The 27618-nt window shown below is 45.1% G+C and overlaps 1 protein-coding gene across 1 annotated transcript in view; it reads left to right on the top strand.

The window, feature by feature from the left end:
- MOGAT2 (monoacylglycerol O-acyltransferase 2) overlaps positions 1–27618 on the top strand; it is an 87975-nt gene that overhangs the window by 45970 nt on the left and 14387 nt on the right. The window contains exons 3-5 of the mRNA XM_069759393.1: positions 18018–18222; positions 18415–18589; positions 20213–20412. Of these exons, the coding sequence (XP_069615494.1) occupies positions 18018–18222; positions 18415–18589; positions 20213–20412 (580 nt within the window). The remainder of the gene's footprint in view (positions 1–18017; positions 18223–18414; positions 18590–20212; positions 20413–27618) is intronic.

Below are 27618 nucleotides of genomic sequence, written 5' to 3'. Positions count from 1 at the left end.
CCCGCTTTCTGCTGGGGTTGTTGCTGTTTGCAGTGCAGCTGCCCCTTTAAGATCGATACTGCAGGGTTTAATTACCACACCCTGCTTTTCAGCAGAGCATGTGCTGGCAGCTGCAGACTGTTGCTCCAGCCTCTCCTGCAGACCATCTCCACGCTCCTGTGTGCACTTCACCACCGGGTCCCCCACAGATACAGGTGACACACATGCAGAGGACCCCGGCGGTGCGACCCCCTCCGGTGAGGGTGCGATCCGGGCCGGCATTACTGCAGCCATTACAGCTGCACCCGAGTTGATAACCGGTGCCGGGGTCCCAGACTTTGACCCAGCATCGGATCTGCATGTGGGGGACCCCGACACCACAGCACACGCCGCCGATGATGCGGCCCCGGCTGACAGCGCACCACCAACACTGCGGGGAGCGGTGACCACCGGCAAGGTACCCACAGCCCCTACCCCCCGAGCGTCAGCGGGTGTAGCAGGCACCAGGCCGTCCCCCGTTTCCACAGAGGATCGGGCCTGGACACCTCCACAGGTTTTATTACTGCCCGCCACAGGGCCACTCTCCAGACCATGCACACTGTCCGGCTCTGCAGCCGCATGCCCACTCTCGCCCCCTCTGCTACCGCCAGCAGAGACGGCGACCTGCGCCATATGACTTGTACTCTCCCCGCTCCCTCGCACCGGACCCACTGCAGGTCCCGGGCCGGGGTGGGCAGCGGGCTCCACACAGCGGGACTGGGGGGTCCCAGGAAGGGGGACAAACACCAACCTCTCCTCCGATGTTTTCTTCCTTTTTTTTCTTTTCTTTTTCCCCCTCCTGGTTGCCTCGTCCCCGCAGACCTCATCCCCAAACTTCAAGTGGGCATAATTTAATGGGGACTCTAGCTGACGGATCTGCTGCAAGACGAGGCAACCCCCACTACTGCTGTTATCGCTGCTGCTATCATCCGCATCACACCCATCATCCTCTGAAATACTATTGTCTGATGGGAGTGGGACCTGCACTGTATCTATCCCACTGTGTGTGGCCTGGAGATCACTTACCAAGCCCCCAGGTGGGTACGGTGCCTCCTCCATCTCCTCATGGTCCACCTCCTCTACCTGGGTCGGACGCCGAGACCCCTCTGGCTCCTTTGCAGCAGCCATGTTGTGAAATCTGTCATCATTTTCCAGCTTTTCCCGGAAGGGGCCGCTGGTGTCCAATATAGCCGCTCTCCGGGCTTCCATGCCCTCAATGCAGATCCCCAGGCTGGATATCCTGGCTGTTAGGGCAGACTTCTCTGTGTGGGAGGCTCTGTTTGCAGCTTGCCTCACCTCCTTCATCTCCTCCCGGAGCCTCCTGAGGGTCTTCTGTTATGGACCTGGTGGTTAGGAGCACCCGGAACGACCTGATGGTTAAACTCACACAGGACAAGCTCTGGGAAGTGGGAGCTCTGCTGACCGCAACCCCTAATCCTATCACACAACTAGAAATAGCTGTGGAGCGTACCTAACATGGCCTAGACGCCTCTTCACAGCCTAAGAGCTAACTAGCCCTAGAGACAGAAAATAAAGCCTACCTTGCCTCAGAGAAATTCCCCAAAGGAAAAGGCAGCCCCCCACATATATTGACTGTGAGTAGAGATGAAAGTCACAAACACAGAAATGAAACAGGTTCAGCAAAGGGAGGCCAGACTTACTAAACAGACTGAGGATAGGAAAGGTATCTTTGCGATCAGCACAAACAACTACAAAAAGACCACGCAGAGTGTGCAAAAAGACCTCCGCACCGACTCACGGTGCGGAGGTGCCACTCTGCATCCCAGAGCTTCCAGCTAGCGAGACAAAATCATGATAGCAAGCTGGACAAGGAAACAATGAACAAATAATTAACTAGCAGGGACTTAGCTTCTGCTGGAGTAGACAGGTCACCAGAAAGATCCAAGAGCGAACTGAACCAGTACAAGAACATTGACAGCTGGCATGGAGTAACGATCTGAGTGGAGTTAAATAGAGCAGCCAGCCAAAGAATAACCTACGTCACCTGTGGAAGGAACATCAGAAGCAGCAGCTCCACTCACAGCCACCAGAGGGAGTCCATGGACAGAACTCGCCGAAGTACCATTCATGACCACAGGAGGGAGTTCGATAACAGAATTCACAACAGTCTTCCCAGCTTCCTCATATTCGCTGAGGTACGTATGGATGCGGGAGCCATAACTGGTAACCGGCTCCCGTGCGGCCCTAGTGCCCCAATCCTTCGGCGCCGCTGCACCTCTGCGAGTACTCCGCTCGCCTCCGGGAGGAGACACCGCAGTGGCCCTCGCCTCAGCCTTAGGGGCTTTGCAGCCCTCCTGGGTTTTCCTGGGCTCCTCCGTGTTTTGAGCCTTGCCGGACCTGGTGATCCTCTTTGCCAGTAGCAATGAGCTCCCACCCTTCGCTGGCTTAGACCGAGGGGTGGGAGACGGGGACTCAGCCCCACAGTCCATCCACTACACCCCTCTCTTTCCTGGGTCAGAGAGGGGGCGGGAATTCCTGGGTGAAAAAAAAACTGGTGACTCTCCTGGAGGCGCACCTTCCTCCACAGACTACAGGCTCCTAGTGGTGGCTGTAGAAATCTGTATTTAGTTAGCTCCCTCTAGTGGTGGCTGTATAGATCTGTGTAGTGAGCTCCTCCTAGTTATGGCTGTGTAAATCTGTATGTAGCGAGCTCCCCCTAGTGGTGGCTGTTGCAGACTCCTTTTGCGGAAGTACATACTATAGTTCAATCTAGGACCTTTTCTCTCTACAGATCAGTAACCATTGCCATTATTTGTATCTACGGCGGATTCATGGTTCATGTATGTGACCCACAAATTACCTTAAATAAATTAATTAAATAGTTAAATAAATAGGGCAGCACACTGCAGCGCCAAAACATGCAAACTTGAAAAAACGAAATTTTAACTGCATTACTGCACTAGAAATATGAAAAATGAGAGCTTTTAGCGCACAAAAATGGCCAATTTTATGTGTACCTCGTAGCCACGTTAAGGCATCTCTCTTATACGAGGTCCTACGCTTAACCTACCTCACTGAGAATAAACGTCTCCATCTGAATGGGTACATGTAAAAACCCATGTACCCATTCAGACAGAGGCGTAGCTAGAGCTTTTGCCGCCCGGGGCTGTTCCCGAGTTTGGCGCCCCCCCCCCATCCCCCCCCCCCCCAGCTCAATACACACAAAGGTTACCAAAAATGGTTTTCCTGTTTTGTAGAACTTAAACTGGGCCTAATGGTGTCACCCCCACATGCCACACCTGTGACTTAATACCACCACACCATGACCAGGCCACATAGTGACCGAATAATACTACATACAAGGGACAAATACCACCGCACCATTTCCAGACCACATATTACCACCACATAGTGACTGAATACTACAATACTGATCAGTAATAAAAAAAACCCCACAATACTATCACCATAAGTGCCAGTATTCACAGGAGATCTGTACTTAGTATGCAGTGTCTGTGTAGAGGTAATACAGAGATCACTGGTGACATTATACACAGGACCTCTATATAGTATACAGTGTATAGTGTCAGTGTATAGGTAACACTGACTCACCAGTGACGTCTCTAGGTGAAGTCCTTCATCTTTCATCCAGCACAGACCGCCATCATTCCTTCCAGCCAGGACTCGTTTCTGCAGGAAAAAACAGTTATCTCGAGCTCCGCTTGCAGAACACATTACTTAATTTTTCACAACTTCTACATTACACCACATGAAGAAAAAAAGGTGATATAGTGTCACTCTGCACAGTAACAGGACCGCCCCCCCATTTAAAACAGTATACTCAAAAAATAAAATAAATACATCACTGCAGTAACAATATCCCTTAATTATCCCCTATGGTAATAATATTCCCCACCCTGGCCCCGTTTATCTCATTCCTGGCTCCAGCCATATGTTGTCGTATCCTGCCCTCATGAGTATCCATTCTACCCCATATGATCTCCCCATCCTGCCCCACCAGCCTCCATCGTATCCGTCCTGCCCCATGATCCAATCCTGCCCCGTGTCTCCAATCATGCCCCGTATCTACATTCTGCCCATGCCTCAAGTCCTGCCCCCAGTGTGTCCAGCATATTACCCCCATGTTGTCCAGCAATCTGCCCCAGTGTGTCCAGCATATTACCCCCATGTTGTCCAGCAATCTGCCCCAGTGTGTCCAGCATATTACCCCCAGTGTGTCCAGCAATCTGCCCCAGTATGTCCAGCATATTACCCCCAGTGTGTCCAGCAATCTGCCCTCAGTGTGTCCAGCAATCTGCCCCAGTGTCCAGCCTTTCCCCAGTGTGTCCAGCAGTCTGCCCCAGTGTGTCCAGCATATTACCCCCAGTGTCCAGCATTGCCCCAGTGTGTCCAGTATATTACCCCCAGTGTGTCCAGCAATCTGCCCCAGTGTCCAGCATTGCCCCAGTGTGTCCAGAAGTCTGTCCCAGGGTCTCCAGCATTGCCTCAATGTGTCCAGAAATCTGCCCCAGGGTCTCCAGTATTGCCCCAGTGTGTCCAGCAATCTGCCCCAGGGTCTCCAGTATTGCCCCAGTGTGTCCAGCATTCTGCCCCATAGTCTACTGTACTGCCCCAGTGTGTCCAGCATTCTGCCCCATGGTCTCCAGTATTGCCCCAGTGTGTCCAGCAATCTGCCCCATGGTCTCCTGTATTGCCCCAGTGTGTCCAGCATTCTGCCCCATGGTCTCCAGTATTGCCCCGGTGTGTCCAGCAATCTGCCCCATGGTCTCCAGTATTGCCCCAGTATGTCCAGAAGTCTGCCCCAGGGTCTCCAGCATTGCCTCAATGTGTCCTGAGATCTGCCCCATGGTCTCCAGTATTCAGTGTGTCCAGCATTCTGCCCCATAGTCTCCTGTACTGCCCCAGTGTGTCCAGCATTCTGCCCCATGGTCTCCAGTATTGCCCCAGTGTGTCCAGCATTCTGCCCCATGGTCTCCAGTATTGCCCCAGTGTGTCCAGCAATCTGCCCCATAGTCTCCTGTATTGCCCCAGTGTGTCCAGCAATCTGCCCCATGGTCTCCTGTATTGCCCCAGTGTGTCCAGCATTCTGCCCCATGGTCTCCAGCATTGCCCCAGCCCCAGACAGTCAGAAATAAAGAAAAAAAAAAAAAAGTAAAATCCTCACCTCTCCCGTTCCTAGCGCAGGTCCGGTGCAGTCAGCGTCTCTCCGGCTCTGCGACGCTCAGGACAGAGAGGCAGAGCGGCGCGCACAGTAGTGACGTCATCGCGCCCTCTGCTCTGAGACGTCGCAGAGTCAGAGGACGCTGCAGCTGCCGGCGCCGCAGGAACCAGGAGAGGTGAGTATGAGCGGGGGGCGGGGGCGGGACCCGGGGGTGGGGGGAGCTGGCCCTGGTCGTGGCGGCGGACGGCGCCGCCCGAAGATTTAAAGGGGCGTCTTTTTTTTTTTTTTTTTATCTTCTTCTCCTGCAGCGCCGTCCGCCCCCCGCATTGTGCCGCCCGGGGCGGACCGCCCCCCCCGCATCCCCCTTCCTACGCCACTGCATTCAGATGGAGACGTTTATTCTCAGTGAGGTAGGTTAAGTGTAGGACCTCGTATAAGAGAGATGCCTTAACGTGGCTACGAGGTACACATAAAATTGGCCATTTTTGTGCGCTAAAAGCTCTCATTTTTCATATTTCTAGTGCAGTAATGCAGTTCAAATTTCGTTTTTTCAAGTTTGCATGTTTTGGCGCTGCAGTGTGCTGCCTTATTTACTTAACTATATACGAGTTGGCGACTCTGGGTTCAGCACCTGTTCACACTCAGTCTATGTTTGGATGTGCAGGTCAGGTTTTTGAAATGTATCCACAAATTACCTGGCATTGTAGTAGAGATCCAAATCTTAGTATGTTCTTGATGAAATATAGTCATTAGTTGCAACTTTAGGAGCACTAAATCTTCTGTAACTCAGGATCAGTAATGTATGTACACAGTGACTGCACCAGCAGAATAGTGAGTGCAGCTCTGGAGCATAATACAGGATGTAACTCGGGATAAGTAATGTATGTACACAGTGACTGCACCAGCAGAATAGTGAGTGCAGCTCTGGGGTATAATACAGGATGTAACTCAGGATCAGTAATGTATGTACACAGTGACTGCACCAGCAGAATAGTGAGTGCAGCTCTGGGGTATAATACAGGATGTAACTCAGGATCAGTAATGTAATGTATGTACACAGTGACTGCACCAGTAGAATAGTGAGTGCAGCTCTGGGGTATAATACAGGATGTAACTCAGGATCAGTAATGTAATGTATGTACACAGTGACTGCACCAGTAGAATAGTGAGTGCAGCTCTGGGGTATAATACAGGATGTAACTCAGGATCAGTAATGTATGTACACAGTGACTGCACCAGCAGAATAGTGAGTGCAGCTCTGGAGTATATAACACAGGGTATGGTTCACCAATAGTTTGATTTCTTCCAAGGTGTTTTTTCCGGCTGTACAGTGACATTTAGGACTTTCGCCTCTAGGTGGCAGTACAGGAGAGGAGCCGTTGGATTCGTCCCTTTGTGGAGTCTCTTCTTTCTTGTAGGTTTCCCCTGTAACTGACCCTAAACAGACGCTCTTCAAGCCCCTTGTAGATGAGCGCGTCTTACCGCCGATCGCTCTCGTATTGCATCTGAAATCCACGGAATCGTCTTAGACACCCTAGTAAATAGCCCCTATTTTTAGTGATAGAGCCGACATTGCCATGGAAACGCGTCGGGTCAGTAATCCATAATGACAGAATTTAGATCAATCTATATAATCCATGAGTCTAATCCATAGCTGTTATCCCGCACCCTCAGTATAACATATGTCTCGGTGGTAAGCCTGCAAATAGCCCCTGTCCTCAGCGGGAAGGTGAAGGTCACAAGTTAAGAGGTGAGGAGCCGATCATCAAGCTACAAAAGCCCCGGGGGCCAAGTCGGACGGAGCCATTCACTTACCATGTAAGCTATGGACCGAGACATGTGAGGGGGTCTCCATCATGACTGTTAGAGGGGTCCGCACCTAATGGTGACCATATACCTAATGGTATTCAAATGTTCAAATGTTCAAGTGTTCAAGTGTTCAAATGGAATGTATCTGGGTCGATAAAGTCATTATTATTATTATTATTATTTATTATTATAACGCCATTTATTCCAAGTCATGAAAGTTTCTAATTTACTTTGTGTCATTATTCCATTTTCAAGATCTCTGCTTGCTGTCAGTCAATGTAAACATTCAATCTGGGGCAGAGCTTAGAAAATGTCCTTGTCCAGGGGTCATAACAACCTCACGCTCTGAGGTCTGGCTGGGAGTTGTAGTTCCACAACAGCCGGAGTACTGTATACTCTAGATTCTGAACTTGCCATCAATATAGGACCAAGAATGTTTCCATTCACTGGCAGCAAGCAGAGGTCACAAGCTGCGGAGATCATGATATACAATATATACTGCAAATACTGAATATTCCAGCCGATAATGTCTGTAAATCGCTGTGGAATTAATGGCGCTATATAAGTGAGTAAAATAAAATATAGAACAAGTGATCAAACAATCAAGTTCAAGTTCCCCTGGAAATAATTAAAAAAAATACATTTAAAACTAAAGATAAAAACTAAAATAATAATCATAAAAATAAATTAAAAAACAAACATTTGAAATAGTAGAAACAATAATAATAAAATATTACAAATATTAAAGATAACAAGAATAACAATAATTGTAATAATAATTAAAATGTTATTAATAATACAAATAACAAAAATAGCCAGAATGAAAATATTAAAAAATATTAAAAATTAGAATAATGGAAATATGAATAATAAAAATTAATATAATAATAATATAAATAATCAAAATAAACAGAATAAAAATCTAATAATAATCGAACAAAAATAATAGCAAAATAATAATTCTAAAGAAAATCTGAATAATACAAATAATAATAAAAATTACCAGAATAAAAATAATAGCAATAATAATAATGAAAATAATAATGTAGTAATGAAAATATGAATAAGAATAAAAATCAGAATAAAAATTGCAAAAATAAGAATATAATAATAATAATGAAAATATTAACAATAATGAAAATAACAAAAATAGCCAAAATAAAAATGGTAAAAATAATAATCATAATAATAATGAAAATAATGAAAATATGAAGAATAGCAAAAATAACCATAATAATAACTATACGACGATAATAAAAGTTTTTATTTTGTTATTAAGAATGGAGATATTTCTAATAAGTATAGTAATGCATCATAACAATACAAATAATAATGGAAATATTAATGATAACAATAATAGTAATATTCATAATGTAAAAACATAATAAAAACACATTTCCTTTTTTTTGTGCATGTGTCATGGCCACAGAAAACTTATTTATCAGTGGGGTAAATACTGTCAAGAAAAAAAAATCTCAAAATACAAGAAATTGACGTCTTCTAGTTTCTGCAACTATGCCAAAAACATTATATGAAAAGTGATCGAAGCGACCACAATGGTTCACACCGAGCTCCATCAATGAAAAAATAAAAAAGTTATAGGTCTCAATTTCAGAACTTTGTAAAAGAAAACTTTGGTGAAACAAATCCAGGTTTTCTTTTACAAAGTTCTGATTTTCTTTTACTACTAAAATAGAAAACAACTGTACAAGTTTGGTATCACTGTAATCGTACCAACCTGGAGAATGATGTTTCCAGGTCATTTTTTACGCACGAAGGAGGAGAGGGAAAAAAAAAACAAAATTGTGCAACTCACAAAATGAAAAAAAAAAAAAAAAAAATTGCCTGGTAAAGACAGAGTTAAGGTCAGTATTGCATCTGCAAGATGCCATGTTGTTCTACTGATCCTTGGGATATGAATGAGGACGTTTCCATTCTCTGACAGCGAGCAGAGGTCTTACAATGATTTGTAAAGTAAGGATCGGTTTCGGATGACCATTAACGCTCCAGTGTTGCACAAAGTTCTGGTTATTAGATCCGCAGGGGCGGGTCCAAGTGTTGACGGACAGACACTGTAATGCTGCCATGTTATGTAGCATATTTGAGAAGTGTTGATGTGGAACTACAAGCCCCAGCATTACAGAGATGCCGGCGATGGTATAGAGAACGGGGCCCCTTTATGGTGCTGACTACGGGGCCCCTTTATTCCATACTCACAGCTTCCTCTGCACAGGATGTTATTGCATAGCAATAATAACAATATGTGAAGGTAAAACATTAATCGGCAACAGGACTCGGCGCAGAAAAAAACATGTTTATTCCTACATCTCCCTGGAGTTCAAGGTTGTGTAATCCGTAACTGGGGGCCAATGATTAACTAATTAGAGAGGCCTGTAATGAAATAAATCGGTGACTGGGGTGATCGTAGGACGCCCCCCTGATCATCAATAGCTCCAGGACATGATGTGCCGACTGGGGGGTGGATCACCGCCTTACCTGGAAAATCAATGTAGAAGGAAGAAATCTGCAACTTTCTAATATACTTTGTGCTTTGATTTCGGACCATTATTCTGATCTCCACTTGCAGTCAGTGAATGGGAACATTCCTGTTTACACCCAAAGGCTGAAAAAAACCTGCACAGAACAAAGACTTTTTCGAAAGGAGAAGCTGTTACTATTGTATCCTCAAAACTTTCCTTTCCTGGATAGTTTGATACATTGTATCAATTGTGAGTTCCGGATCAGTTAGACCGGATACAATTGTAATCAGGGCACAACAGTGAGGGGTGTATGGTCTGTACGAATCCTACAAGATAATATTTCCATTCATTTTCATTAAATTTAAAAAATGGTGCATAATTGAACCTGAGAGCATTTGTATCACTTCCCATAACTCCTAACCTGCTGGGTAAAATAGCATCCACTATATAAATGGCTGATAACAGAGAGCAACAGATTTGATTCATGTGTTTCATAGCCAGCCTGGCCTGAAATGTCTGGTGTCAGGAAATAATAAATTGATCTATGTTGCACTGCAAATGGAGGAAAAGTAGACGGCAAGTGTACTGTCCCTTTAAGATAAAAACTCCGATAGTCACACTTTATATTAGGCGTGGCTATTATATTTCTTTTTGACACGTAATCTTCACATGTTTCATCGGCAAGAAAATGGATTTGTCAGAGGTTACATAAAAATCCAGAATAGACTGTTACGAATGAGACGCACAAAGAAATCGTTATATTGTAGCCTTATCATCCTCATCATGTATGGACCGTTGTGCCGTCTAGGGGAGTGGCACACTAATCCTGCCTGTTGTCTCCCATTCCCACGTTTTCAGAGATGTTTTCGTGGGGGCTGTCATGCGGCCCCCCCCCAGTGTAGGTACAGGGGTGCGGATATGGGAGACAGAGAAAAGAGCAGCTCGGTGACCGAGTGACCCATAGAGTCTGCCCAATACCACCACAATGGCGGACTATGGCAGGAATCCCCCCCAAAGGGCAACTGTAAGAACCAAAATAGGGGCCATTACAGCCACGGGCAGGGCCAGCGTCAGCACCCGGCGCACCCGGGCAAGTGCCGGGGCCCTGAGCACACAGGGGGCCCACTCGCCGCCGGGGATACTGGCGCACTATAGTGCCGGCCCCCGCAAGTGGACCCCCTGCCTGCTCCGGGCCCCGGCACTTGTGATACTTACCTCTCCCGGTTCCAGCGCTGCAGCGTCTTCCGTCCTCTGACTGTGACGTTCAGGTCAGAGGGCGCGATGACATCATCAGTGCGCGCCCTCTGCCTGAGCAGTCGCAGCAGAGAGGGCAGGAAGATGCCGACGGTGAGGAGTCCAGAGCAGAGCGGCGACAAGCAACGAGAGGTAAGTATTTCATTATTATTTTTAATATTTGGAGCAATATATGGGGACATCAGAAGGGGCTCATATATGGAGCATTATATGGGGCTAATTCTATATGGAGTATCTTATGGGGCCAATAATATAGGGAGTATCTTATGGGGCCAATAATATAGGGAGCATCTTATGGGGCCAATTCCATATAGAGCATCTTATGAGGCCAATGATATAGGGAGCATTATATGGGGCCAATTTAATATGGAGCATTATATGGGGCCAATAATATAGGGAGCATTATATGGGGTCAATAATATAGGGAGCATTATATGTGCCTAATAATATAGGGAGCATTATATGGGGCCAATTCTATAGGGAGCATTATATAGGGCCAATTTAATATGGAGCATTATATGGGGCCAATAATATAGGGAGCATTATATGGGGCCAATAATATAGGGAGCATTATATGGGGTCAATAATATAGGGAGCATTATATGGGGCCAATAATATAGGGAGCATTATATGGGGCCAATAATATAGGGAGCATTATATGGGGTCAATAATATAGGGAGCATTATATGTGGCTAATAATATAGGGAGCATTATATGGGGCCAATTCTATAGGGAGCATTATATAGGGCCAATTTAATATGGAGCATTATATGGGGCCAATAATATATGGAGCATTATATGGGGCTAATTCTATATGGAGTATCTTATGGGGTCAATAATATAGGGAGCATTATATGGGGCCAATTCTATAGGGAGCATCTTATGGGGCCAATTCTATAGGGAGCATTATATGGGGCCAATTTAATATGGAGCATTATATGGGGCCAATAATATATGGAGCATTATATGGGGCTAATTCTATATGGAGTATCTTATGGGGTCAATAATATAGGGAGCATTATATGGGGCCAATTCTATAGGGAGCATCTTATGGGGCCAATTCTATAGGGAGCATCTTATGGGGCCAATAATATAGGGAGCATTATATGGGGTCAATAATATAGGGAGCATTATATGGGGTCAATAATATAGGGAGCATTATATGGGGTCAATAATATAGGGAGCATTATATGGGGCCAATAATATAGGGAGCACTATATGGGGTCAATAATATAGGGAGCATTATATGGGGCCAATTCAATATGGAGCATTATATGGGGCTAATTCTATATGGAGTATCTTATGGGGTCAATAATATAGGGAGCATTATATGGGGCCAATTCTATAGGGAGCATCTTATGGGGCCAATTCTATAGGGAGCATCTTATGGGGCCAATAATATAGGGAGCATTATATGGGGTCAATAATATAGGGAGCATTATATGGGGTCAATAATATAGGGAGCATTATATGGGGTCAATAATATAGGGAGCATTATATGGGGCCAATAATATAGGGAGCACTATATGGGGTCAATAATATAGGGAGCATTATATGGGGCCAATTCAATATGGAGCATTATATGGGGCCAATAATATAGGGAACATTATATGGGGTCAATAATACAGGGAGCATTATATGGGACCAATAATATAGGGAGCATTATATGGGGTCAATAATATAGGGAGCATTATATGGGGTCAATAATATAGGGAGCATTATATGGGGTCAATAATATAGGGAGCATTATATGGGGCCAATAACATAGGGAGCACTATATGGGGTCAATAATATAGGGAGCATTATATGGGGCCAATTCAATATGGAGCATTATATGGGGCCAATAATATAGGGAACATTATATGGGGTCAATAATACAGGGAGCATTATATGGGACCAATAATATAGGGAGCATTATATGGGGCCAATTCAATATGGAGCAGTATATGGGGCCAATAATATATGAAGCATTATATGGGGCTAATTCTATATGGAGTATCTTATGGGGCCAATAATATAGGGAGCATTATATGAGGCCAATAATATAGGGAGCACTATATGGGGTCAATAATATAGGGAGCATTATATGGGGCCAATTCTATAGGGAGCATCTTATGGGGCCAATTCTATAGGGAGCATTATATGGGGCCAATTTAATATGGAGCATTATATGGGGCTAATTCTATATGGAGTATCTTATGGGGCCAATAATATAGGGAGCATTATATGGGGCCAATAATATAGGGAGCACTATATGGGGTCAATAATATAGGGAGCATTATATGGGGCCAATAATATAGGGAGCATTATATGGGGTCAATAATATAGGGAGCATTATATGGGGTCAATAATATAGGGAGCATTATATGGGGTCAATAATATAGGGAGCATTATATGGGGCCAATAATATAGGGAGCACTATATGGGGTCAATAATATAGGGAGCATTATATGGGGCCAATTCAATATGGAACATTATATGGGGCCAATAATATAGGGAACATTATATGGGGTCAATAATACAGGGAGCATTATATGGGGTCAATAATATAGGGAGCATTATATGGGGTCAATAATATAGGGAGCATTATATGGGGTCAATAATATAGGGAGCATTATATGGGGTCAATAATATAGGGAGCATTATATGGGGCCAATAACATAGGGAGCACTATATGGGGTCAATAATATAGGGAGCATTATATGGGGCCAATTCAATATGGAGCATTATATGGGGCCAATAATATAGGGAACATTATATGGGGTCAATAATACAGGGAGCATTATATGGGACCAATAATATAGGGAGCATTATATGGGGCCAATTCAATATGGAGCAGTATATGGGGCCAATAATATATGAAGCATTATATGGGGCTAATTCTATATGGAGTATCTTATGGGGCCAATAATATAGGGAGCATTATATGAGGCCAATAATATAGGGAGCACTATATGGGGTCAATAATATAGGGAGCATTATATGGGGCCAATTCTATAGGGAGCATCTTATGGGGCCAATTCTATAGGGAGCATTATATGGGGCCAATTTAATATGGAGCATTATATGGGGCTAATTCTATATGGAGTATCTTATGGGGCCAATAATATAGGGAGCATTATATGGGGCCAATAATATAGGGAGCACTATATGGGGTCAATAATATAGGGAGCATTATATGGGGCCAATTCTATAGGGAGCATTATATGGGGCCAATTTAATATGGAGCATTATATGGGGCCAATAATATAGGGAGCATTATATGGGGTCAATAATATAGGGAGCATTATATGGGGTCAATAATATAGGGAGCATTATATGGGGCCAATAATATAGGGAGCACTATATGGGGTCAATAATATAGGGAGCATTATATGGGGCCAATTCAATATGGAGCATTATATGGGGCCAATAATATAGGGAACATTATATGGGGTCAATAATACAGGGAGCATTATATGGGACCAATAATATAGGGAGCATTATATGGGGCCAATTCAATATGGAGCAGTATATGGGGTCAATAATATATGAAGCATCTTATGGGACTAATTATATATGGAGCATTTTATATGACCTACTATATATGGAGCATTATATGGGGCCCATTATACATGGAGCATCTTATGGGGCCAATTATTTTTGGAGCATTATATGGGACCCATTCTGTATGGACCAATGTATGGGACTCAGTATACTGTATGGGGCCGATCATATACTGTATGGAGCATTATATGAGGCCCATTATATATGGAGCAATAGATGGGGCCCATCATATACTGTATGGAGAATTATATGTGGCTCACTATACTGTATGGAGCATTATATGAGGTCAATTCCGTATGGAGCAATATATGCGGCTCATTCTGTATGGAGCACTCTGTGGTGCCCATTATTCTGTATGGAGCATTATATAAGGCCCATTATACTGTATGGGGCAATATATTGGGCTCATTATTCTGTTTGGAGCAATATATGGGGCTCATTATTCTGTATAGAGGACTATGTGGTGCCAATTATACTGTATGGAGCACTATATGGGGCCATTATACTGTATGGGGTAATATATGGGGCTCATTATTCTGTATAGAGGACTATGTGGTGCCAATTATACTGTATGGAGCACTATATGGGGCCATTATACTGTATGGGGTAATATATGGGGCTCATTATTCTGTATAGAGGACTATGTGGTGCCAATTATACTGTATGGAGCACTATATGGGGCCATTATACTGTATGGGGTAATATATGGGGCTCATTATTCTGTATAGAGGACTATACTGTCCGGTTTCTGAGCTAATGTAGAATGTACAATAGATATCACTCATGTAATGTAAGAAGTGAAATCTTTGGCATTGTGCTATACCTATATTTCACTGCCGTATCCGTGCATTATGAATTGTGGTATGTGTTAAAGGGGCCCACTGGGACTCTTTCGCCCAGGGCCCATGAAAACCTGGAGCCGGCCCGGCCACGGGGCAAGTGGCCCGGCCGATCAGATCGTATCAGTGGTCCGACTAATGGTAGCCGCATCCATCAAACAGAAGGCGGATGGTGACCAGTGCCTAACATTGTAGTCTGTCCTTTATGGAGTTTTTTTATGCTATTTTTTTATTTATTTATTGGATTGTGTTTATTTATTTTATTATTTTTGCAATTTTTATTTTTTCCCACCATTCTCTTTGTCATGCGGCAGCCTTATGTCTATGGAATGGATAATCTTTTTTTTTTTTTTTTACCTACTGTAATTTGGCGCAAATTCTATCAGGATCATGCACTTTCTTTTTTTTCCGCCAGGAAAGAGAAGAGAAACAAAATTGCTGTAAAAAAATAAAACCACACAAAAAAATGTTCCCTGGTCCTGCGATGGAGGTCACCGGCTGTGATACGGGCACACTGGCTCCTATTAAAGACATAGGGGCTGCAAAGGGTCACTGCAGATAAATCTCATGGGGGCAGTCAAGCTGTTAGGTTACACACATGGGGGGCTGTTATGGGGACACACAAGCCCCCGGCCTGTGCTTGTGAGAAGATCCACATTTGCTTTGTTTTGGATACGTAACTTATTGGGTGACTGGAGGCTTAATGACGGGGAGGAGGATTATGTTCGTGGTTTTAGTGTAACTAACTGGCTTTGGACACTAAAACAAAACATTTGACCCCAAAAGATTCAGGTTCATGGACAAACCAGTGAGGACGGGGTGAGAGTAACCCTGTCAGCTCTGGAGAGGAGTGCAAAGGGAGATGGTCAACAGCAGATACAAGTACACAGTGACTGCACCAGCAGAATAGTGAGTGCAGCTCTGGGGTATAATACAGGATATATCTCAGGATCAGTAATGTAATGTATGTACACAGTGACTGCACCAGCAGAATAGTGAGTGCAGCTCTGGGGTATAATACAGGATGTATCTCAGGATCAGTAATGTAATGTATGTACACAGTGACTGCACCAGCAGAATAGTGAGTGCAGCTCTGGGGTATAATACAGGATGTAACTCAGGATCAGTAATGTAATTTATGTACATAGTGACTGCACCAGCAGAATAGTGAGTGCAGCTCTGGGGTATAATACAGGATGTATCTCAGGATCAGTAATGTATGTACACAGTGACTGCACCAGCAGAATAGTGAGTGCAGCTCTGGTGTATAATACAGGATGTAACTCAGGATCAGTAATGTAATGTATGTACACAGTGACTGCACCAGCAGAATAGTGAGTGCAGCTCTGGTGTATAATACAGGATGTAACTCAGGATCAGTAATGTAATGTATGTACACAGTGACTGCACCAGCAGAATAGTGAGTGCAGCTCTGGGGTATAATACAGGATGTAACTCAGGATCAGTAATGTAATGTATGTACACAGTGACTGCACCAGCAGAATAGTGAGCGCAGCTCTGGGGTATAATACAGGATGTAACTCAGGATCAGTAATGTAATGTATGTACACAGTGACTGCACCAGCAGAATAGTGAGTGCAGCTCTGGAGTATAATACAGGATGTAACTCAGGATCAGTAATGTAATGTATGTACACAGTGACTGCACCAGCAGAATAGTGAGTGCAGCTCTGGAGTATAATACAGGATGTAACTCAGGATCAGTAATGTATGTACACAGTGACTGCACCAGCAGAATAGTGAGTGCAGCTCTGGGGTATAACACAGGATGTAACTCAGGATCAGTAATGTAATGTATGTGCACAGTGACTGCACCAGCAGAATAGTGAGTGCAGCTCTGGGGTATAATACAGGAGGTAACTAAGGATCAGTAATGTAATGTATGTACACAGTGACTGCACCAGCAGAATAGTGAGTGCAGCTCTGGAGTATAATACAGGATGTAACTCAGGATCAGTAATGTATGTACACAGTGACTGCACCAGCAGAATAGTGAGTGCAGCTCTGGGGTATAATGCAGGATGTAACTCAGGATCAGTAATGTAATGTATGTACACAGTGACTGCACCAGCAGAATAGTGAGTGCAGCTCTGGGGTATAATACAGGAGGTAACTTAGGATCAGTAATGTAATGTATGTACACAGTGACTGCACCAGCAGAATAGTGAGTGCAGCTCTGGAGTATAATACAGGATGTAACTCAGGATCAGTAATGTATGTACACAGTGACTGCACCAGCAGAATAGTGAGTGCAGCTCTGGGGTATAATACAGGATGTAACTCAGGATCAGTAATGTAATGTATGTACACAGTGACTGCACCAGCAGAATAGTGAGTGCAGCTCTGGAGTATAATACAGGAGGTAACTCAGGATCAGTAATGTATGTACACAGTGACTGCACCAGCAGAATAGTGAGTGCAGCTCTGGAGTATAACACAGGATGTAACTCAGGATCAGTAATGTAATGTATGTACACAGTGACTGCACCAGCAGAATAGTGAGTGCAGCTCTGGGGTATAATACAGGAGGTAACTCAGGATCAGTAATGTATGTACACAGTGACTGCACCAGCAGAATAGTGAGTGCAGCTCTGGAGTATAATACAGGAGGTAAGTGAGGATCAGTAATGTAATGTATGTACACAGTGACTACACCAGCAGAATAGTGAGTGCAGCTCTGGGGTATAATACAGGATGTAACTCAGGATCAGTAATGTATGTACACAGTGACTGCACCAGCAGAATAGTGAGTGCAGCTCTGGAGTATGATACAGGAGGTAACCCAGGATCAGTACAGGATCTGTAATGTAATGTGTGTGGGATGACTCCTCATTATTTCCAGATTATTTCATATTAGAGGTGAAAATTCACATCAAGAAAAATGTTGTGTTTTTTTTTTTTTTTACAGTTGATTAAAACGGCAGATTTGGATCAGAATCAGAACTACATATTTGGCTTCCATCCACATGGCGTCCTCATAGTTGGAGGGTTCGCAAATTTCTGCACTGAGGCCACTGGATTTTCTGACCTGTTCCCGGGAATTACACCGTACCTCCTGATGTTACCACTTTGGTTCCGTGCGCCATTTTTCAGGGAATACATTATGAGTGGCGGTAGGTACTATACAGGGATCACGGATATTAACACATTTTTTATTTTAACCTTTTGGGTTTAGTGAATATTTTTTCACATAATGATAACACACAGGTGAAGTTGGGGACGGAGTCACATGGAACATTTGTCCTGGGTATTAGGTGTCAGGAGGGGGAGAGACATCAGGAGCTAAAGCCAGTGATATCTTCCAGGATTAATCCCATCTGACAAAGAATGTGCGACCTACCTGCTAAGGAAAAAGAAAGGTGGAACCGCTGTGGTCATCGCTGTGGGCGGAGCGGCGGAATCTCTGGACGCTCGTCCTGGTGCTTTCACCCTACTGCTGAAAAACCGGAAAGGATTCATCAGACTTGCCATTGAAAATGGGTAATTTCATATGACCACTTATTTTTGCAATTTTTATAACTGCATTCAAAATTCTGCAGCTTCAGAGCTGAAATCTTCCTACATTCTTTGCTTTTTTCAGGGTCAACACAACAGCCTTTTTTTTATCTACTGAATTAGAGAAAGTGGGGTGGACATATGACCTGTGCATTGGAGTAGCTCCCAATTAGGCCAGTCTCACATGTCCAGATTACTCCGGTACCGGACAAAATCGGTACCGGAATTATCCGTGTCCGTGTGTGCGTGTGCTTACGCTGAACATCAGTGTGGCACACGTGCGGCAGCCGTGTGCCGCCCGTGTGCCGACTGAAGACCACACGGACCGTGCAGGAGACAGCGCTACAGTTAAGCGCTGTCACCTGCATCTGGTGCTGAAGCCGCCATTCATTTCTTCTCTCCAGCATCGTTCGCTGGAGAGAAGATATGAAAAATCTGTTCATTTTTTTTTTTGTCGTTTTAAAAAAAGATCCCTGTCCCCAAACCCCTCCCACCACCTGTGCGCCCCCCACCCCCCCCACCCCCCCGCTGTTAATAAAATACTTACCCGGCTCCCTCGCTGGTGCTGCTTCCTCTCCTCGCCGCAGCTTCTCCTGTATGAGCGGTCACGTGGTGCCGCCCATTACAGTGATGAATATGCGGCTCCACCCCTATGGGTTGTTAAAACAACAACAACAACAAAAATTCATATCTTCTCTCCAGCGAACGATGCTGGAGAGAAGAAATGAATAGCCGCTTCAGCACCACGCTGGGGGGACAGCGCTTACAGTAGCGCTGTCTCCTGCACGGCACACGGACTGCACACGGACAACATCCGTGTGCGGTACGTGTTTTACACGGACCCATTGACTTTAATGGGTCCGTGTAATACGTGCGCTCCCACGAACACTGACATGTCTCCGTGTTTTCCAAACGGACACACGGTCCGTGAAAACACGCTGACATGTGCAGAGACACATTGATTTTAATGTGTCTACGTGTGTCAGTGTCTCCGGTACGTGAGGAAACTGTCACCTCACGTACCGGAGCCACTGACGTGTGAAACCGGCCTTACACAGTGTCGCTGTACTGGTCTTACCCAGGATTCCAAATCAGAACCTGTAGCATGAAAGGCAGCAACATTATTAATTAATCACCTGTTGTACGCCTAAATACAGGAAGGTTTTTTTCTCCCTCTAGATCATATTGGTATTCTTCTTCCTTACAGGCACATTGTACTGGTACACGGATGTACGTCTCCATATACTGTATCTGTTTTTTATCATTTTTTCTTTTAACTCTGAAAAGTTCATATAAATGTAACACTTACATACTGTATGCCTATGGTAAAATGAAAGTTTAAAAACGACATATCTTATATAGTTAGGTTTATGCTGAAAAAGAAAAAGGTTATGTCTCTGAATGTGAGAAAATTCATCTGGTCACCTGAGCAAAAAAAATCAATTTCCATTAGTAAAGAGATTAAATGACAAATTTACTGTAAAATGTATTTCCATGTACCGGTATTAGAAAATTGGAGGATTATAGGCAAAAAAAGGAAGAATCATTGGAAGCACTTAGTATCTTGAATGAAGCTTCAGTCTGACCCTGGCTCTCTTCTGTGTCCAGCGCGTCCTTGGTCCCGGTCTTTTCCTTTGGGGACAATGAACTCTTCGACCAAGTGGAGAATCCCAGAGGATCATTGCTGAGAAGCGTCCAGGAGAAGATGCAGAAGCTCCTGGGTGTGGCCTTCCCCCTGTTCCACGCACGGGGCGTCTTCCAATACAGCTTTGGACTTATCCCGTATCGGAGGCCGATCAACACCATTGGTAAGTGGTGGGCATGGGGGAGGGGAGTGAATAGTTTTATTATAATAATTACATTAAAGGGGTTGCGACATGCTGGCAAACCCTGGTGATATGCCATTTACATGGTGTACATGTATTTTTATATGCCACGAGGTACCCAGGTTATACCAGCTCTACATATCTAATTATATACAGGAGATACCCAGGTTATACCAGCTCTACATATATAATTATATACAGGAGATACCCAGGTTATACCAGCTCTACATATCTAATTATATACAGGAGATACCCAGGTTATACCAGCTCTACATATATAATTATATACAGGAGATGCCCAGGTTATACCAGCTCTACATACAGTCATGGCCAAAAGTATTAACACCCCTGCAATTCTGTCAGATAATACTCAGTTTCTTCCTGAACATGATTGCAAACACAAATTATTTGGTATTATTATCTTCATTTAATTTGTCTTAAATGAAAAAACACAAAAAGAATTGTCCTAAAGCCAAATTGGATATAATTCCACACCAAACATAAAAAAGGGGGTGGACAAAGGTATTGGCACTGTTCGAAAAATCATGTGATGCTTCTGTAATTTGTGTAATTAACAGCACCTGTAACTTACCTGTGGCACCTAACAGGTGTGGGCAATAACTAAATCACACTTGCAGCCAGTTGACATGGATTAAAGTTGACTCAACCTCTGTCCTGTGTCCTTGTGTGAACCACATTGAGCATGGAGAAAAGAAAGACCAAAGAACTGTCTGAGGACTTGAGAAACCAAATTGTGAGGAAGCATGAGCAATCTCCAGGCTACAAGTCCATCTCCAAAGACCTGAATGTTCCTGTGTCTACCGTGCGCAGTGTCATCAAGAAGTGTAAAGCCCATGGCACTGTGGCTAACCTCCCTAGATGTGGACGGAAAAGAAAAATTGACAAGAGATTTCAACGCAAGATTGTGCGGATGTTGGATAAAGAACCTCGACTAACATCCAAATAAGTTCAAGCTGCCCTGCAGTCTGAGGGTACAACAGTGTCAACCCGTACTATCCGTCGGTGTCTGAATGAAAAGGGACTGTATGGTAGGAGACCCAGGAAGACCCCACTTCTTACCCCGAGACATAAAAAAGCCAGGCTGGAGTTTGCCAAAACTTACCTGAAAAAGCCTAAAACGTTTTGGAAGAATGTTCTCTGGTCAGATGAGACAAAAGTAGAGCTTTTTGGGCAAAGGCATCAACATAGAGTTTACAGGGAAAAAAAAGAGGCATTCAAAGAAAAGAACACAGTCCCTACAGTCAAACATGGCGGAGGTTCCCTGATGTTTTGCGGTTGCTTTCCTGCCTCTGGCACTGGACTGCTTGACCATGTGCATGGCATTATGAAGTCTGAAGACTACCAACAAATTTTGCAGCATAATGTAGGGCCCAGTGTGAGAAAGCTGGGTCTCCCTCAGGTCATGGGTCTTCCAGCAGGACAATGACCCAAAACTGTTGTGAATTCTGTTGTCGGGCTCCCTCTTGTGGTCATGAATGGTACTTCGGCTGGTTCTGTCCATGGACTTCCTCTGGTGGGTGTTTCTGAGTTTCCTTCCACAGCTGACGAGGTCAATTCGTTAGCTGGCTGCTCTATTTAACTCCACTTAGATCTTTGCTCCATGCCACCTGTCAATGTTCCAGTATTGGTCTAGTTCACTCCTGGATCGTTCTTGTGACCTGTCTTCCCAGCAGAAGCTAAGTTCCAGCTTGTATTTCTTTGGTTTGCTATTTTTCTGTCCAGCTTGCCATTTTTACTGTTGTCTTGCTTGCTGGAAGCTCTGGGACGCAGAGGGAGCGCCTCCGCACCGTGACTCGGTGCGGAGGGTCTTTTTGCCCCCTCCGCGTGGTCTTTTTGTAGGTTTTTGTGCTGACCGCAAAGTAACCTTTCCTATCCTCGGTCTGTTCAGTAAGTCAGGCCTCACTTTGCTAAATCTATTTCATCTCTGTGTTTGTATTTTCATCTTTACTCACAGTCATTATATGTGGGGGGCTGCCTTTTCCTTTGGGGAATTTCTCTGAGGCAAGGTAGGCTTTATTTTTCTATCTTCAGGGCTAGCTAGTTCCTTAGGCTGTGCCGAGTTGCATAGGGAGCGTTAGGCACAATCCACGGCTATTTCTAGTGTGTTTGATAGGATTAGGGATTGCGGTCAGCAGAGTTCCCACGTCCCAGAGCTCGTCCTTTATTATCAGTAACTATCAAGTCATTCCGTGTGCTCTTAACCACCAGGTCCATTGTTGTCCTGACCACCAGGTCATAACACAAAACACACTTCAAAAAGCACTAGAAAATGGTTTGAGAGAAAGCACTGTAGACTTCTAAGGTGGCCAGCAATGAGTCCAGACCTGAATCCCATAGAACACCTGTGGAGAGATCTAAAAATGGCAGTTTGGAGAAGGCGCCCTTCAAATATCAGGGACCTGGAGCAGTTTGCCAAAGAAGAATGGTCTAAAATTCCAGCAGAGCATTGTAAGAAACTCATTGATGGTTACCGGAAGCGGTTGGTCGCAGTTATTTTGGCTAAAGGTTGTGCAACCAAGTATTAGGCTGAGGGTGTCAATACTTTTGTCTGGACCATTTATGGAGTTTTGTGTGAAATGATCAATGTTTTGCTTTTTGCTTCATTCTCTTTTGTGTTTTTTCATTTAAGACAAATTAAATGAAGATAATACCAAAGAATTTGTGATTGCAATCATTTTCAGGAAGAGACTGAGTATTATCTGACAGAATTGCAGGGGTGCCAATACTTTTGGCCATGACTGTATATAATTATATACAGGAGATGTCCAGGTTATACCAGCTGTACATATATAATTATGTACAGGAGAAACCCAGTTTATACCAGCTGTACATATATAATTATATACAGGAGATGCCCAGGTTATACCAGCTCTACATATATAATTATATACAGGAGATGTCCAGGTTATACCAGCTGTACATATATAATTATATACAGGAGATACCCAGGTTATACCAGCTCTACATATATAATTATATACATGACCGCGTATGGCCAATAAAGGATCCTTTCCGTAAAGCATCCCCCACCCCCAACTACCTTGCCCCTCTTAACCCCTCCATCTATTACCCAGGAAAACACACCACCACGTTAATTTCTTTTTGGATAATTTGGCCACAGCGGCCATTTTATTAACAAACAAATACATAAATAACAACATGTAAACAGTAAATATATAAAACCTCGAGGGGGGGGCTCTTGGAGCTAAAAAATCTGGCTCATAATAGGCAGAGAGCCTACCCAAAATTTTTACAAAAAACACGTATTTACCCTCAGCCGTAACCACCAGCTCGAGGGCACCATGTAACCCATTTCGGGCAAACCAACCACAAAGCTCCCGAGGTAAACACCCCATCCAGAGCCCGTACCAAAAGCCAGATCAACCCTATCAGCATCATCACCAACTCCAAGAACCCCACCCCCCGCCACACACGAACAGCCCTGACCACCTCAGGCTCGTGAGTGCCCCACCACCGCCAAAGCTCTTTCAACTCCTTCCTGTAGACCGAGCGCCCATAAATCCATCCCGATCTCGTTAAGATGCACTCCATCATCCCTCCAAAAATTACCGACCCCAGCCTCCAGCTCGAAATGCCTCACGGCAATACCCCCATTCCGGGACACAAAACTCGCCACCATCCTGTTCAATTTTACCCTGGCTCTGTTAATCCCTTTATGGGAACGGGCCTCCCGCCACGTCTTCCGCGGCACAATGTCTGACCACACAGTCAGCATACCGGGAAAAGATACCCACAGCCTCAACAAGTCATAACGGATATCCCGAATGAGTTCCCTCACGGGTTTTGCCCCCAAATCATTACCCCCCAAGTGAACCACTAAAATATCCGGAGGGCGATCCAGACGGGCGGCGCGGGAGAATTCCGGCAAAAAACTACGCCACGACATACCACGAGTCCCCATCCAACGGATGATCACTGCCTCTCGGCCGAAACCCAGTTGCCTACCATTCGCGCGCGCATCGGCCCGGAGGGCGCCCCAATAAACGAAAGAGTGTCCGACAATCCACGCCAAAAGAGGGGTACGACCTGAAAAACACAACCATAATTAACAATCCGCAAAGACGTCCCTTTTCACCCCGCATTGTTGATTTAATGCCGCACATAAGACAGGTAACGATTAGAACTCCATCTGCCTATTTTCTTGATCACCTCCGGCCCAAGGCCCAAACCATCGGCCTCAGATGCGGCCCCAATCCTAAAAGAATGCGAGCCGAAATTTTCCGGGTTAACACCCAGCAAACCCAAGCCCTTCTTCAAAATGGCTACAAACTGGAAACGTGACAAGAAATCCCCCTCTTGGTGTTGCAACAGAGGGCCTGACCTGACTGATGACAAATTCCAATATGCCTCTAAGCAGCGTTGCGGACACATCCCGCTACCCGCCACCCTTCCTAGCACTACTTTCTTTCCCCTACCTAGCTGATCCGTCTTTGAACGCCTTATCCAAAAGGCAACTCCCCCTTCCCAAAAAACCACATCTTCCGCCAAAAGACCACCTGACCTGTCCTTGCTCGGGGAAACCAATTCACCCAGACGCAAAGCACCAAAAAACGCTAGAGAAAAGGCCAATTGAAACAGTACCACCTCAAACTGAGATGAACAAATGACGCCCAAGGCCTCCCCTAACCGCTGCAACAACCCAAAAGAAATGGGCCTGCGCTTATCAAAAGTCGAATTACCCTTACGAAAACCTTTCAACGCCTGCCGTATAACAAAGTCCTTTGTGACGTCCCTCAATCCTTGCAACTGAAAACCAAAAGCCAAACCTGCTATAAACTTGTTTAACCTAGACACGGACCAACCCCACTCCACGACCTTACCTACCAGTGCCAATAACGCCATTGCCCTGTCGCTATCTGACTCAGCCGAGCCGCATTGAAACAACCAACTTTCCCACATGGCCCATGACGCCGCATAATCTGACCATGTCCTGTTTGACACCGAGGCTTGGATCAATCGGCCTCCCCTTCCGTAACCACCTGCCACAGATGCAAAGGACATGCTGCTCCTGCCGCCTCCGAATCTGGAGCCAAATCCCGGAATCGGTCCCACTGCAAACGAGACAAAGCATCAGCTATATTGTTCTGAACTCCTGGCACGTGCACCGCCGTAATCCATGCATTCAACTCCAAGCATCTCAGTACCAACTCCCTGACCAACCTAATTACTGGAGGGGAAGAAGAAGATAAACTGTTAATCACGGCCACCACGCTCGAGTTATCGCAATGGAAACGTACTCGCCGATCACGAAAGCTGTCACCCCAAACAAACACTGACACCACAATCGGGAACAACTCCAACAATGCCAAATTCTTGGTGAGCCCCTTCTTTCGCCAATCCTCTGGCCACACCCCGACGCTCCATTTTCCTCCACAGTAGGCCCCATAACCAACTCCACCTGCTGCGTCTGTGTAGATCTCGCAATCAAAAGCATTCAGATCCTCCTGCTGAATAAGCGACCTGCCATTATAGCCTTCCAAAAAACGTTGCCAAACAAGAAGGTCCTCCTTATGCTCTCTACCCAAACGAATAAAATGATGAGCCGACCGAACTCCAGCCGTCGCCCTGGACAATCTGCGGCAAAATATCCTGCCCATTGGCATAATACGACAAGCAAAATTCAGGCGGCCCAGCAGCGACTGCAACTCCTTCAATGAAGTCTTCCGCAATTTTCCAATCCGACTCACCTCTCGCTTAAGCAACTCCAACTTATCATCAGGCAACCTACACTCCATTTTCTCAGAATCAATGAGAATCCCTAAGAAACTCAAGACCGTGCAGGGGCCCTCCGTTTTTCCCTGTGCCAAAGGAACACCAAACTGTCCGGCCACCCATTCCATGGTCCCAAGTAAATGACAGCACACTGCTGAATCCGGTGGACCAACAAACAAAAAATCATCCAAATAGTGAATGACAGAAGGAACGGCCGATACATCTCTCACTACCCACTCTAAAAAGGTACTGAAAGTCTCAAACAATGCACAGGAAATAGAACATCCCATAGGCAAACACCTATCCAAGTAAAAACCACCCTCCCACCAACAACCTAACAAAGGAATGCTCTGCGGGTGCACCGGCAAGAGCCTAAATGCCGACTCGATGTCCGTTTTCGCCAGCAATGCTCCAGGCCCGTACATTCGCACCCACCGAACAGCCGCATCAAACGATGTGTAAACAACGGAGCACAACTCCTCCGCAATCCCGTCATTAACCGAGGATCCTTTGGGATATGAAAGATGCTGAATTAGCCGGAACTTGTTCGGCTCCTTCTTGGGCACCACCCCAAGCGGGGAAACAATTACACCAGCCATGGGCAACGAACTAAAAGGCCCCGCCATTCTTCCCAGCTCAACCTCTTTTGCCAATTTAGCCGAAACCACCTCCGCATGCAAGCCAGCTGATCTCAAATTTTTTGTAGAAAAAGGAACAACATGCATCGGGTGAGGGATCTTAAACCCCTCAAGAAAACCGTCCCTAATAACCTCCGCCTTTTTAACATCCGGGTATCTACTTAGATAGGGGGCCATCTTTTGAACCCTCACCGGAGTCACCCCCTTGACCGCCACCCACTGATGGCTTACCACGTGATTTCTTGAAACACTTAGCGGCTCCGTGAGAGGCCCCGTTGCAATGGGAGCACACGTGTTTAAATTTACAAGTGGTGCCATACTTGCACTGGCCCTCATTAAACTGCCAGCATGTCCCAGATTTTTCCTTTGAACCCTGAGACCCGTGTCCTCCACTTTGTCCTGACTGCTGACTGCTACCCCCCCTCCCCCCTGAAAGGACTGCCCATAACGCACCGGAGCCATCACCTTCAGCCACAACCCGATGTCTTTTTGGTCCCACCTTATCTCCGGCCTCACTGCTTTTCGCTGCCTGAACTGTTCATCGTATCTCAGCCAAGCCTGGCCCCCGTAGGTACGATGCGCTTCACCAATAGCATCCAAATAACAAAACAGGCCCGAGCAATTCTCGGGGAATTTCTCCCCTATAACACTCGCTAGAATGGCAAAGGCCTGCTGCCAGTTAACGAACGTCTGAGGAATAAGGCGCCAACGCCTCTTTTCTTCCTCTTCCTTTTTGCTGTCGTCTTTCTTTCCTTTATCCAAGTTAAATTTTTCTAAAGGAAGGAGAGAGAAAATC

The sequence above is a fragment of the Ranitomeya imitator genome, chromosome 3 (assembly GCF_032444005.1).
Source record: "Ranitomeya imitator isolate aRanImi1 chromosome 3, aRanImi1.pri, whole genome shotgun sequence".
NCBI classification, from domain to species: domain Eukaryota; kingdom Metazoa; phylum Chordata; class Amphibia; order Anura; family Dendrobatidae; genus Ranitomeya; species Ranitomeya imitator.
Note: the sequence above shows the minus strand (reverse complement) of the source record. Positions and strands in the feature narration are given on the sequence as shown.